The sequence below is a fragment of the Mytilus californianus genome, unplaced genomic scaffold (genome assembly GCF_021869535.1).
Source record: "Mytilus californianus isolate M0D057914Y unplaced genomic scaffold, xbMytCali1.0.p SCAF_19, whole genome shotgun sequence".
Lineage (NCBI taxonomy): Eukaryota > Metazoa > Mollusca > Bivalvia > Mytilida > Mytilidae > Mytilus > Mytilus californianus.
This window is the reverse complement of record NW_026262667.1, coordinates 4694831-4709217: the sequence shown is the minus strand read 5'-3', so window position 1 is coordinate 4709217 and position 14387 is coordinate 4694831. Positions and strand designations below refer to the sequence as shown.

The 14387-nt window shown below is 32.2% G+C and overlaps 1 protein-coding gene across 2 annotated transcripts in view; it reads left to right on the top strand.

Moving 5' to 3' along the window:
• The first annotated feature begins 14080 nt into the window (after positions 1–14080).
• Positions 14081–14387, top strand: part of LOC127727095 (uncharacterized) — a 55480-nt gene continuing 55173 nt past the window's right edge. For both annotated transcript variants that reach the window (XM_052234507.1, XM_052234508.1), the window contains exon 1: positions 14081–14157. In XM_052234507.1, the coding sequence (XP_052090467.1) occupies positions 14082–14157 (76 nt within the window). In that variant the 5' untranslated portion in view covers position 14081. The remainder of the gene's footprint in view (positions 14158–14387) is intronic.

Here is a 14387-nt window from a genome sequence, read left to right as displayed (position 1 = left end):
ATGAGATATAAAAATAAAAACATTTTAGTTATAAAAGTTTAAAAAAAAAAAAAACAACAAAAAAAAACAACCCAACTAACATGTATATTATATTGGCATTAGACAAAATCCTTATCGTACTATGGAGATACTGGAGATCAATTCAATGGTCTATGGTTTTCAACGGCGTAAACTATCGATATATCATTAATATTATCAAGGTTAACAAAGACAGAAAGAACATAAAGCACATGAAAGAATAAAACTAAAACAGTAAAACAAAATTCCCTTTTTTACCTGTGAAATGAATGCGCGCAAATTAATTATTTTTTACGCGCAAATTTAAGGGTAATGAGCGCAAATATCATGCACCGAATATAACATATATGTTTTACAAAGGTTTGTACAATAACTTTAATATAGTATAACAATGCTCCCTTGACTAATATACATGTGTTTATACAAACTATCGAACACACAAGCGGATTTTGATAATTCGTCTTGAAGTGGTTCAAAACAGAACCTTCCAAACTCGTATTAATTATACATATTGTTCATTGAATTTACAAATATGGCTTTGAAATATTTTAAAAGAACTGAACGTAAAAATGTAATATGTTAAGGGATAACATCTCGCGTATCTCTAACAATAGTGTCAACTCGTTTTAGTTCATATCAGTACGTGACAATTGCATCAAATAGTTTTCAAATAAGAGGAAAGCGGAACCTATTTGTTTTCTTACGGTTAAGAGAGAAATATGAATAAGATAATATTAATCCAGTCATTTACTACATTTTTCAACAAGATGCAAAAAATATTTAACGTTGCTTCAAACAATTTTTAAAAATGTTCAATGTTAGATATGCTATTTTATAGGAAGTTAACCTACACCGGGAAAGGATGCTTCGGGAGGGGGGGGGGGGGGGGGGGGGCGGTTGTTCAACTGTCATTTTCGAAAGACATGTGTTAAGGTAACTCCTCTATTCTTGGCACGAGAGGCTGAACAATATTGTAACTCGGCCTTGTTGCATCGTCCCCGATACATTTTGCATTTCCGTTATAACCGTTTTTATTTGTCCTACGCAATTAACTTTACATTACAAATCTATAACTTGACAATTTTAATACATATAATTATTAAAGCTGCATTTTTAGGTTAACCAATTTTGAGCATGAGGAATACCGTCAAAGATATATTGTCTACATATCATAAAGAAAAGTGAATTATCTTAACTATCATTTTATAAGTTTTAATATTAGTAAATTGTTTGTATCTGTATATTCTGTACTTTATATATGCCTCTTCTAATTATTGCAGGAGGAAATACCGGTTTTTTTTGTTTATGATATACTGTTAATCTCTACCGGTCAAAAAGGCCATGGCAATATGTTAAATCACTATCACTTGGAGTCTGTTGTCCTTTAAAATTTTCAAAAACTTTCTGAACTGCCAACTTAGTCAACTGAAAACCAAACTTGGTATCAATCAATCTTCGGCAACAAGTGGTAAAATGGAAATATTTTTTTTCTTTGACCAACCAACGCGGCAGTCTTCTTTATTCAATAATCTGATAAAACAATTGATTTGTACACTGAATGGTTTGTAATATACGAAAATGATACACAATGGTTGACAAACTTCTGACTAAACTTCTCCAATAGAACGAAGATAGTTTATGAAAATGAGCGTTTTCTACTGATATCTTTCATTTTTGCCGATATCATGATGGTATTTGGTATTTATTTGTGTGGTAATGAATTTACTATATCATATGAGTTTTGCATTAGCAGACCTTGTTTCGGTGAGAAATTTCATGAAAATGTGCCGTTTTGAGTATTTTTCACAGATTTTATCAGATTTTGGAGGTGGGGTTAATTTAACTATAGAAACATTTGCAAATTTAATATGGTTGAGATACTTCTGAACTGATTAGAGGTAAGGCTGGGTCATGGGAATCTTGTCCATTTTTGAGAAGTTTGGCTCAAAAGAAGATTATATCAAATTTGGGTTCAGATTGTTGCAAATACCAAAGGAATTCTACGTTACATGTTATGTTTAACGGTACAATTGGGTGAGTGACTAAAGGCTACGTTTATATTTTTAAAAGAGAGGTGAAGGATACCAAAGGGACAATTCAAACTCATAAGTCGAAAATAAACTGACAACGCCATGTCTAAAAAAGAAAAAGACAAACAGACAAACAACAGTACACAAAACACAACATGCAAAACCAAAGACTGAGCAACACGAACCCTACCAAAAACTGGCGGTGATCTCGGGTACTCCGGAAGGGTAAGCATATCCTGCTCCACATGTGGCACCCTTTGTGTTGCTCTTGTTAGTACAAACCCGGTGATAAGTCTAATTCGATAGGTCACATTCGGGGAAAAGGGACGGGATTGTTGTTACGACAATTGGAACATATTGTAAATGGGTTTCTTACATGTTTTACTGCATTTTGGTGTTCAATGGTTCGACCATCAAAAACATCATGATATAATTAAACCACTGACAAGATTCATGACTTTGTACGCTAACATTTGGCTTGGTAGGTTTAGTTTTTTAGTTCACTTCATTTCACTTTTAATCTTGATCAATGCAAAAAATAAAAGTTAACGTACATGAAAGAACGTACAACTTTAATCAATAAAGAAAAAACACTTAACCCTGTACTACCTATAATTATCAAAGATATGAAAAAAACACCCAACCCTGTACGTATAATTATAGACGATATAAAAAAACACCCAACCCTGTACTTATAATTATAGACGATGTAAAAAAACACCCAACCATGTACTTATAATTATAGACGATGTAAAAAAACACCCAACCCTGTACTTATAATTATAGACGATGTAAAAAAACACCCAACCCTGTACTTATAATTATAGACGATGTAAAAAAAACCACCCAACCCTGTACTTATAATTATAGACGATATAAAAAAAATACTAGAACAACCACAACAGTACATGTAGTACACATATCTGTAAATTTCCTTGAAAAACAGGAATTTAAAATTGCTTGTCATATTTGGCTTTCTTTTATATAATTCAGTTAGTCTGAACCTATCATAGATTTAGGAAGATGTGGTATGAGTGCCAATGAGACAACTCTCCATCCAAGTAACAATTTATAAAAGTAAACCATTATAGGTCAATGTACGGCCTTCAACACGGAGCATTGGCTCACACCGAACAGCAAGCTATAAAGGGCCCCAAAAATTACTAGTGTAAAACCATTCAAACGGGAAAACCAACGGTATAATCTATAAAAAACGAGAAACGAGAAACACGTATGAACTACATAAACAGACGACAACTACTGTACATCAGATTCCTAACTATCAGTACATTCTTCCATGGAAGTATTATATTGACTAATACTTCCATGATTCTTCTAAACAGTTTTCACTTTATGGATGTACTCCGTTTACTGATAGCAGATGCTGCTCATTGTCCAGACGTTCAGATGGACACATTGTCGTTTTTTACATAATAAAACAATTGTAATTTTTTCTCGGTTTTTAAAATACTAATTGCCACATTGAAATGTTGGTATTGCAAACTCGATTTGCAGCTAATCAAGCTCCATAAAAGCTCGTATACTGGTATCAGCAGAAATCTGCAGACTTGATCAAATGTAAATTAAAAACTGTTAAGTTAATTATCTGTTGAAAAAGGGTGATCACCGCCAAGTGTAGACCATGTGTATTGACTTTATTCCCATTTGTATAAAAGTTCTATTCAGTATGTTTAAATCTTTGAACATTGTAGAAAATGTACCTATAAATATACATAAAAAAATACTTTTTAAATCTTTAGTTAAGCCAATTTTAATGTATAATTCAGAAATTTTGTATATGGACTACTATGAAAAAATATTAAAATCCCAGAGTAGAGCAGCAAATGATAATAGATTTTGATTTACTAACCTCTATTGATAACATGCAGCTTTATTGAAAAAGTAAATTTAAAATTTTGCAAATCAATTCTAGGTTTAAGTAAAAAAAAGCAGTAAACATTGCATCAAAAGTAATAGTTAGGAAAATATCCAATAAATGTATATGTAAAAGTACAAGCAATAGAATATTTAGCAAGATTATCTAACATTGAAGTTAATCCTTTGTTAGGGAGCTACCATTTGATTTTTATGGGGGAGGGGGGGCTAGGATGAAAAATTTTGTCCTGCCTTTTTATTTTTCCCTCTATTCGGTCCTGCCTTTTTATTTTTCACTCTATTCGGTCCTGCCTTTTTTTTTTAGTTTATCCTGACTTTTTTATTTAACTAAATTGTCATCCTGCCTTTTTTTTACTCCAAACTCCTGTCCTGCCTATTTTTTCAAATTTCATCCTAGCCCCCCCCCCCCCTATAAAAATCAAATGGTAGCTCCCTTATACGATGCATATTGCACAACAAAACTATTGAATGAAGCAGGAACTTATTCTTGGTATACCTTTGTCAAAAATATCATTCTTGAAAATATATAGAATTATCAGAGATAGAAAATATTAACTTTTTAAAAGAAAAATATAAAATAAATAAACACATGAAAGAGATTATACAAGAAAACTATAAACAGTTGTTCTTTAAGAAATTAAATTCTTTAATGGAATAATAAATTATATATTTATAGTAAAGTTAAAAAGAATTATGAAATTGAGCCATATTTACTTAAAGAAAATAACTTTGAAACCAGGAAATGCTTTACTAAATTAAGGGTAAGTGACCAAATTTTCTAAATTGAAAGTGGGAGGTACAGAAACATAAAAAGAAAAGAATTTTATGTCAACATTGTTATTTAGATAAAATAGATGACGAAGATCATTTCTTATTTAAATGTACACAAAATGAAAACTTGAGACTTGAATTCTTAAGAAAAAAAAATATAGATGATATGGACAACTTGGATAAATTGGTTTTATGTCTTTCATGTTCGTCAGTTATGATGTCTTTCATGTCAGTCAGTTATGGTTTTATGTCTTTCATGTCCGTCAGATATGGTTTTATGTCTTTCATGTCCGTCAGTTATGGTTTTATATCTTTTATGTCCGTCAGTTATGGTTTTATGTCTTTCGTGTCCGTCAGTTATGGTTTTATGTCTTTAATGTCCGTCAGTTATGGTTTCATGTCTTTCGTGTCCGTCAGTTATACGGTATGCTGCTCCATTTATTAGAAAGTCATGGTCACAGGGGAGAGTGGATTAAACAACTGCATGATATGTACATATATGAATTCATGTGTTTTTTATTATTTTTGTGATGTATTATGTAATATGTTATTTGTTAATTTTAATGTATGCCATCAACCCCATTGGGGTATAATAGTGCATTATTTAAATAAACTGTATGTACAAAAATCAAAGTACTGAAGTACTGAACATCGGATGACCACAAGTTCTTGAGGATGGTCAAAAGCACTTGTCTCAGAAAAAACAACATATCTATTTACCTAAAACTGAGGTTAATGTACAGAGATATATTTTTTTCTGAGACAAGTTCGTGCGTGGATGATGAATAAATTACAGGAAATTCAACTTCACCGTAATAACTATTATATTGTAGTGATACACTGATTTGTTGTTTATATTATATTAAAATAACAGTTACATATATATATGATTTGAATCCATTTGTATATCATTCTATTCTACTAATCTAAAAATAGTGCAATGCAAGTGCATGGTGGACACTTTTCTGTAAAAATTCGATTTTTCTAAGATTGGATACGAGTAGGCATTCATATTTTCCCGCAAAAACAATTACAGAGTTACCGGTCCTTGACGGTATTTTCACAAAACGTTCTTTGAGATATTCTTCCGCATGCTTTAACACAATTTTTCGGTACGTGTGCATTGATATTATCAATGATTTTTTTACTTATATATATATATTTAACTACAAAACATTTTCATGTTATTAATTAATGTTGTAAACAAAAATATTTTTATCAGTATTCATTGAAGAGATGTATTTATATCAAACGATAAGGAATGTTATTTTGCACTCGTTTATGTGCGCGTATTTATCATGTTTATAGCTCGGTTACAAACCCAAAACTAATTTACATAATGGAAATCTAGCCGATAGCAATACATCGAAATGACCTCAAGGTCATCGCGATGTAAAAATGCGAAATCCGAGTACTAAGTTATCAATGAAAATGAATTATTCAACTCTTATTCGTTCATAACTGCAAACATCACGCTGAACTTTGTTACCTTTTAATTGTGAAAATGTTTGATAAAACAGTCATCTGTTATATCAACATATCATAGATTGTAAATGCACAAAGCAAACATGGGTAGATATCATTGAATAGTATAATGATTTTGATAAAATTTGACCCAAAAGTTATTTACTACGCTGTAAAAATCTTTTTGAGGAATTTTAAATGCATGTGCGATTTTATTATTCTAATGAAATGCATTAGAAATAACTGTGTTCTCGGACCTCAAAGATGTGATTATTCTAATGAAATGCATTAGAAATAACTGTGTTGTCGGGCCTCAAAGATACATTTATTCTAATGAAATGCATTAGAAATAACTGTGTTCTCGGGCATCAAAGATGCATTTATTCTAATGAAATGCATTAGAAATAACTGTGTTCTCGCACCTCAAAGATGTATTTATTCTTATGAAATTCATTAGAAATAACTGTTTTCTCGGGCCTCAAAGATGTATTTATTCTAATGAAATGCATTAGAAAAAACTGTGTTCTGGACATCAAAGATGCATTTATTTTAATGAAATGCATTAGAAATAACTGTGTTCTCGGACCTCAAAGATGCATTTATTCTAATGAAATTCATTAGAAATAACTGTGTTCTCGGACCTCAAAGATGCATTTATTCTAATGAAATGAATTAGAAATAATTGTGTTCTGGGACCTCAAAGATGTATTTATCAAATCTTATAAACATAAAATAACAAATTTTGGATATAAAAAGTATTTTCTATCTATTTTTTTAAGTGCTAAAGACCACACAGTTCCCTCATCAAAAGACAATAATAGTATAGTACATATGTTTCTTTGTTATATATTCCATCGAAAGCACATTCTTAATCAATAATAATTCATTTATTTTTGAATGGAAAAACAAAGTTTTGGACAGTGGGATTGTGTTTTTTTTTGGTTTTTAGTGTCCCTCTTATCAATTTTTCAAGAATTACTCAAAGTTTCCAAAATCTGTCAAGTTGCAGTTTTAAACTATCTTTAAGCATTTAAAATTTGGTTACATGTTCAGTTATTTGAAATAATGTTGTTAGAATCTCAAAGGTCACAAATGATTGATTGTTGGTTGCTTAAGGTCCAGTGGCAAATATTTCATGCATATTCAGGACGAAGTTCACACAATAAACTGTCATACTTTGAAGTTAAGAAAAGATTGGAAGACATTTTGAACATAGCCCTTGTGTAAAATAAATTCAGGGGAAATTGGCATTACCTCTTTTTAGAAGCCTGATTTTTTTTGTTTATGTGCTAACAGAGTATTGGTATACATTCATAAATTCAGATTGATATTTATATTTCATACATTGATGCAAATTTTATAAAGCGCTGAAACATTAATTATGATCAAAGTTTCATCAATTCTTTAAAAAATCCGATGTCTTTCAACAAACAATAGTTCTAAAACATCTCTTTAGAAAAATGTTTCCTTTCCAGAGACAGCTACAAAGTATGTTGTGTATGGAATCACTGTCAGTGATCAGGAAATTTCTATTATAGAAAAAATATTTAGTCTTTGATGTTGATGTGGTCAATTAAAATACTAGTATGTGCAAAAATTATTTTTTTTAATATCACTATTACTTTTTGCGTTTTAAGATAATGAAGAAGTCATAATCAAGTTTAAAGTAAAAAACGGTTAATTTTTTTTTATAACGGACAATTTTGTTGAAGTTTCCAATATTTCATCCTGCTTGTGTTTGTACGTACGGTGAGGAAGTGTCATCGTATGATAGTACAGTTTATAGATAATCCCCGATCAATTTGTAGTACTCGAGATATCATATCTTAAGTACTATTTAGTTCAGCCTGCATTTATGTAGTGTGTACAATTTCATTACCATATAAGGCAATCCGTCAAATCTTGCAATAAAAATAGTTTGATTTGTCAAGTAAAGGTCAAGTGATAATTATATATATGCTGACAAAGGACATTCGCTGGACTGTTTTGAAGTTTAATTTCAAAACGAATGAATTTATGATCTATAATGCTAGACATTAAGACCGCTTAATATAAAATATACAAATATACTTTGATCACCTTATGATTATTACTGTTCTATCTTGACGCCATGTAACATTTAGATACTGATGTAAAAATAGTTTTAAATTGAAATTTGAAACCATTTCTTTCGATGCTTCGTGTATTATGAAGTGGCACTGAATGATCACGAAGACTCAGTATTAGTAGCATATGTAATCCAAGCTTATGTTAGTCAACGGAAATTCTAGTCCCCGAATCCTAGAAAAACACACAAGTAGAATGTGGACAATGCGTATAAATAGGTATATCGTATGTTTTTGTCGCTGGATTGCAGTTTTATTGACGTATACACTACATCGTCTTTTTTATATAATTTAACATCATTGTTTTACTGAAAAGAGGCTTTAATACAGCGGTAATTGAAATTAACATTTGAAAATTTGAAAGTTCAATATAGAAGATGTTTCGGTGAACATCACGGAAACAGCAACCCAATAATAAAATGAGATGTGTTATAACTATTTGAAAGAACAAATGTGCACTTAATTACCAAAACTAAAAATAGGTCACCTCACTGCACTATGTATAGGTAAGGTAGAGATGGGGCCCTAGAATTTCAATAAAGTATCAAGCCAGTGACAATAGGGTTTTGTACCCCCCCCCCCCCCTCCAAAACCAAAACCAAAAGAAAAACAGAAAAACAGAAAAAAACGAAATTAATAAAGTTTTGTATTAATTCATCATTGAAGCCAAGAAAAACTAACTCTCTTTGAAGATCCATGAGTTCAAGTTTTTTGAGTGAGGGTGTTCAGTAATAGTTGATTTTGCTCACATAAATAAGAGAACATTATAAGATATTGCAAGAGAATTGCACAAATACGTCACCAATGTCTACAATGTAATTGTTATAATGCTTGACAAAAAGATACGAATCATACAAATCAACCTACCCCTAGGAATTTACATTTTTTTCAATGGTCAAATTGATCTATTTTAGTCTCGATGACAACCTTGCTATTAAAATGCACGTCTTATAACAAGTACTTTGGTGAAGGTATTTTTTTTTTTCTTCTTTTTTTTTTCTTTACTATTTTTTAAGTTTAACTATGCAGTTTGAGACTGAAAATGATATTTTACTGATATTTTTTTTAGATCCACTTTTATAAGGTTTGCCTCATTCCAATAGAGTCGGTGTTACATAAGATATTTGGGATATCAAGTCCACCATTTAGCATCCAGAGTGTTTTAAAAAAGATTTTTACTTCTTCTAAATTCCAGATGAATCTGTAAAAAAGTTCTCAACTATTTCAATGATTTAGAAAAAAAATCCCAAGTCAAAAGAAGGAATTTTATAAATTTCTAATCAATTTAGTGATTTTTACAAAACTCCCGAAGTTTCTTCAGGATTTTTACAAATCCACTATATTATATATACATGTATATATCTTTAAAAGATTACAACTGACAAGAGAAATTATGATAAATAAAGTAATGTACACAAGTATTTAATGTAAATTAAAGATTAGTAATTTAGTATATGAGAAAACTGATGGCAAGTATTTATATCATTTCAGCCGGAAACTCCTTAACGTTTGGCACATTTTGAGCATGGACTCAATTTATTAGAAGTTCGCTAGATTACGGTCTGGTAAAAGAAAACAACAAGTTATAGATTTATATGTCAAATAAGTAAATAATGTTGCTTTGCGAAAAAAAAATAAAGTAACAATTGGATTTTTTTTATTTGGTTGCATAAATTATGTCGATGGAAAACACCAATAGTACGTATATGAGCACAGGGTCAAAATCCGAAAGTTGTCAATTCATACTGATATTTTATATTTATATAAAATTGTGTAGTCATAAATTTTACATATTGTCATGAAGATTGTAATGTTATTTGCTTGTTGCTGTTGAAGGCATTTTACAAAATGTTAACATATTTTTACAAAATTTTTGTTTTGATTCTGTAAAACTAAAATTAACTGAAATTGATATCTAGAAAATAATAAGTGTAGCAACCATCGTATGCAGATCTAATTGCCACTGGTAATGGTAGGTTGCAAACAAGAACATAAACGAGCTAATGGTAGGTTGCAAACAAGAACATAACGAGCTAATGGTATGCAGCAAACAAAAACACATACAAAAATTCATGCTGCAAACAAGAACATAAACGAGCTGATCGATGGTAGGTTGCAAACAATAACATATACGAGCAAATGCTGAAACAAGAACATAAACTAGCTAATGCTGCAAACAAGAACATAAACAATCTAATGGTGCAAACAAGAACATACACGATCTAATGGTATGGAGCAAACAAGAACTTTAACGAGCTAATGGTGCAAACAAGAACATATACAGGCTTATGGGAGGTTGCAAACAAGAACATCACGAGCTAATGATAGGTTGCAAATAAGAACATCACGAGCTAATGGTAGGTTGCAAACAAGAACATAACGAGCTAATGGTAGGTTGCAAACAAGAACATAAACGGGTTAATGCTGCAAACTAGAAAATAAAGAGCTAATGATAGGCTGCAAACAAGAACATAGACGAGTTAATGATGCAAACAAGAACATAACGACGTAATGGTAGGTTGCAAACAAGATCATAACGAGCTTATGGTAGGCAGCAAACAAGAACTTTAACGAGCTAACGGCGCAAACAAGAACATAAATAGGCTTATGGGAGACTGCAAACAAGAACATAAACGAGCTAATAGTATGCAGCAAACAAAACCTTTAACGATCTAATGGTGCAAACAAGAACATACACGATCTAATGGTATGGAGCAAACAAGAACTTTAACAAGCTAATGGTGCAAACAGGAACATATACAGGCTTATGGGAGGCTGCAAACAAGAACATAAACGAGCTAATAGTATGCAGCAAACAAAACCTTTAACGATCTAATGGTGCAAACAAAAACATACACGATCTAATGGTATGGAGCAAACAAGAACTTTAACGAGCTAATGGTGCAAACAAGAACATATACAGGCTTATGGGAGGCTGCAAACAAGAACATCACGAGCTAATGGTAGGTTAAAAACAAGACCATAAACGAGCTCATTCTGCAATCAAGAACATAAACGGGCTTATTCTGCATACAAGAACATAACGAGCTAACGGTAGGCAGCAAACAAGAACATAACGAGCTAATGGTAGGCTGCAAACAAGAACATAAACGAGTTAATGGTAGGCTGTAAACAGGAACATACACGTGCTAATGGTAGGCTGCAAACAAGAACATAACGAGCTAATGGTAGTCTGCCAACAAAAGCATGAACGAGTCAATCATAGGCTGCAAAGGTAAGTATGAACTAGATAATGGTTGACTGGAAACAAGAGCATGAACGAAGTAATGTAAGACTGCAAACAATAGCAATAATGAAATAACGATAGACTGTAAACAAGAGCATGAATGAGATAGTGGTAGGTTCCAAACAAGAGCAGGAATGAGATAATGAGAGACTGTAAACAAGAACATGGATGAGATAATGAGAGACTATAAACAAGAACATGGATGAGATTATGGTAGGTTGCAAACATGAGCATGAACGAGATATTGGGATGCCGCAAAAAAAAAACATGAACGAGCTAATGATTGGCTGCAAACTAATAAATGATCGAGATACTAGTAATGTCAGACTGCAAACAAGAGCATAAACGAGAAAACGGTAGGCTACAAGAAGAGTATAAACGAGATAATGGGAAGCAAGAGCTTAAACAACCTAATTGGAAGCTCTAAACAAGAGCATGAATGCGATAATGGTAGACTGCAAACAAGAGCATGAATGAAATGATGATAGGCTGCAAAAAATAGTATGAATAAGATAATGTTAGGCTGCAAACAATATACGAATGACATAATAGTAGATTGCAAAAAGAGTATGAATGAAATAGAAGTAGACTGCAAACAAGAGCATACATGATATCATGGTAGACTGCAAATAAGATCACAAACGAACAAATGGTAGTGGCTGAAAAAAAAGAGCATGAATGAGACCATGTCAGGCGAAAAACAAAAGCATAAATGAGACAATGGTAGGTTGAAAACAAGAGAATGATTGAGATAATGGAAGGCTGAAAACAGGAGCATGGATGAAATAATAGTAGGTTTAAAACAAGAGCATGAAAAGAGATAATGGTAGGTTGCAAACAGAGCATGAATCAGGCACCAAGGGACGATGCTCTAGGATTGTGGACTTAATAACTCTCGCAAATCCCGTCGTACTTGATGCAGAGAAACAAATTTAACATTGTAATAAGATCCTTAAATGTTGTCTTTATCGGCACTAACATTGATGTTGTTATCAATGATTTAAAACATAACTAAATATGTATTTTAACATATGTGCGGGATTTTCTCGCTGTGTTGAAGACCCATTGGTGGCCTTCGGCTGTTTTCTGCACTTTGGTCAGTTTGTTGTCTCTTTGACACATTCCCCATTTCCATTCTCAATTTTATTGCTATACAGTTATTCAAACTTACGGTTCTACATCCTGACGATACTTATATTTCTGCATTGCACAAATAATGTCGTGTTTTCTTAGACTGTTCGTGACATCTTTACAATAAATACATTGGATGTGTACTGATTGATATTTTGTCTAGATTACATGATTTTTTAGTTGCTATTGGCTTTAAACTAGCTTTCAGTAGCTGTTAGTACTCTCATCTCAATACTTTGTATCCTAAGAGTTTGTTATTTGTTTTTTTGTGCTTTGTATCGATCTGATGGGTCAAACCCTTTTCGATTGCTTTTTATAGTTTGTTCTTATGTTGTTCTGTTACTCCACTGTCCCAAGTTAGATGAGGGTTGGTGTCCGTAAACATGTATTACCCCGACACATTCTGTATGTGCCTGTCCCAAGTCAGGAGTCTGTTATTCGCTTGTTTTTGTCGTTTGTTGCTGTTTATTTGTTTTTTTGTACATAAATCAGGCCGTTGTTTCCTCGATTGAATTGTTTTACATTTGCCATGCCGGGGCCTTTTATAGCTTGCTATGCGATATGGGTGTTGCTTAATGTTAAAGGTCATAAGGTGTATCTACGTCATTTTGTCTCTGGTGGATAGCTATCTTATTGGCAATAATACCACATCTCTTTATTTTATATCAAGGTAACAAAATGATTCAATGTCATTCACAGCAAATAACATATACTGCCGTGTAGTTTTTGGGAATATTGTATGTCTCCCTACTGCAACAGGCACTAAGGGACGGTGTTCCCTGAACTGTGAGCTTCAAAATACTAAGTGTAGAATCTCACACAGTCACCATTGAGTCTAAAGAAGACAGGAAAGCCCGGACAAGATCAACCCTTTAAGTAATTGATTTAACAACAGCAGTAAAAATGGATTTATCTTCTATGTTCAAAAACCATATCAGTTTATCCCTTGCCGTTAAGATCTAGAAAATTAAGGTAAATTTTTATTATTTCTTGAAATATGCCGAATGCCATCATCATCAAATGTAACATGTTGAAATATAAATTGATGTACATCCTCTACATTTAACAATTACAGGTTCTGTCGTTTAGGACAGTTCTCTGATACCTTCCTGTCTCAATTCTTAAGGGTGTGATGAAATTCTTTCTTATTATATAAATTCTGGCTCAGACTCAAAACTGCCCTGCCATCATTGAAATATACTTTTCTCTTCCAAAGCTTGATTTAAATGTCACATAAGTTCAAAGTTTACCATTTGAATGTTTAAGCTGTGTAGCGTGCCATAAATCTATAAAATTTGATTTTAATTTTATTTTCTCATAGACATTGGACAATACGGTAAGGTTACGGGATGCAGGTGCTGGTTTTATACGTTTTAAATTGAAGTTCGCTTTTTTGACGCTAGATGGCACTTGCACAATATGGCGGGTTGCGAACGACGCTATGGCTTTTCAAAAATTATTGTTTTGTTTTTGGTACAGTCTGCAGCCACGTCGAGTAAGTTTATTCAGTGTACATTGCACTAAACTTCCTAGATACACTAAATTGGGATTTTTATATCAAAAACATTGCCATTATCCATTTGCCTTCCAAATGTAACCGTAATGGCTAATGCATAATTTCATACTATAGTCATGTTAGTAATATGAGGAAGGCGCTACCTTGAATGCCAGCTTACTAAAACTATGTCCTACATATATATTGATTGTTGGTTTGCTGAAAGCCCA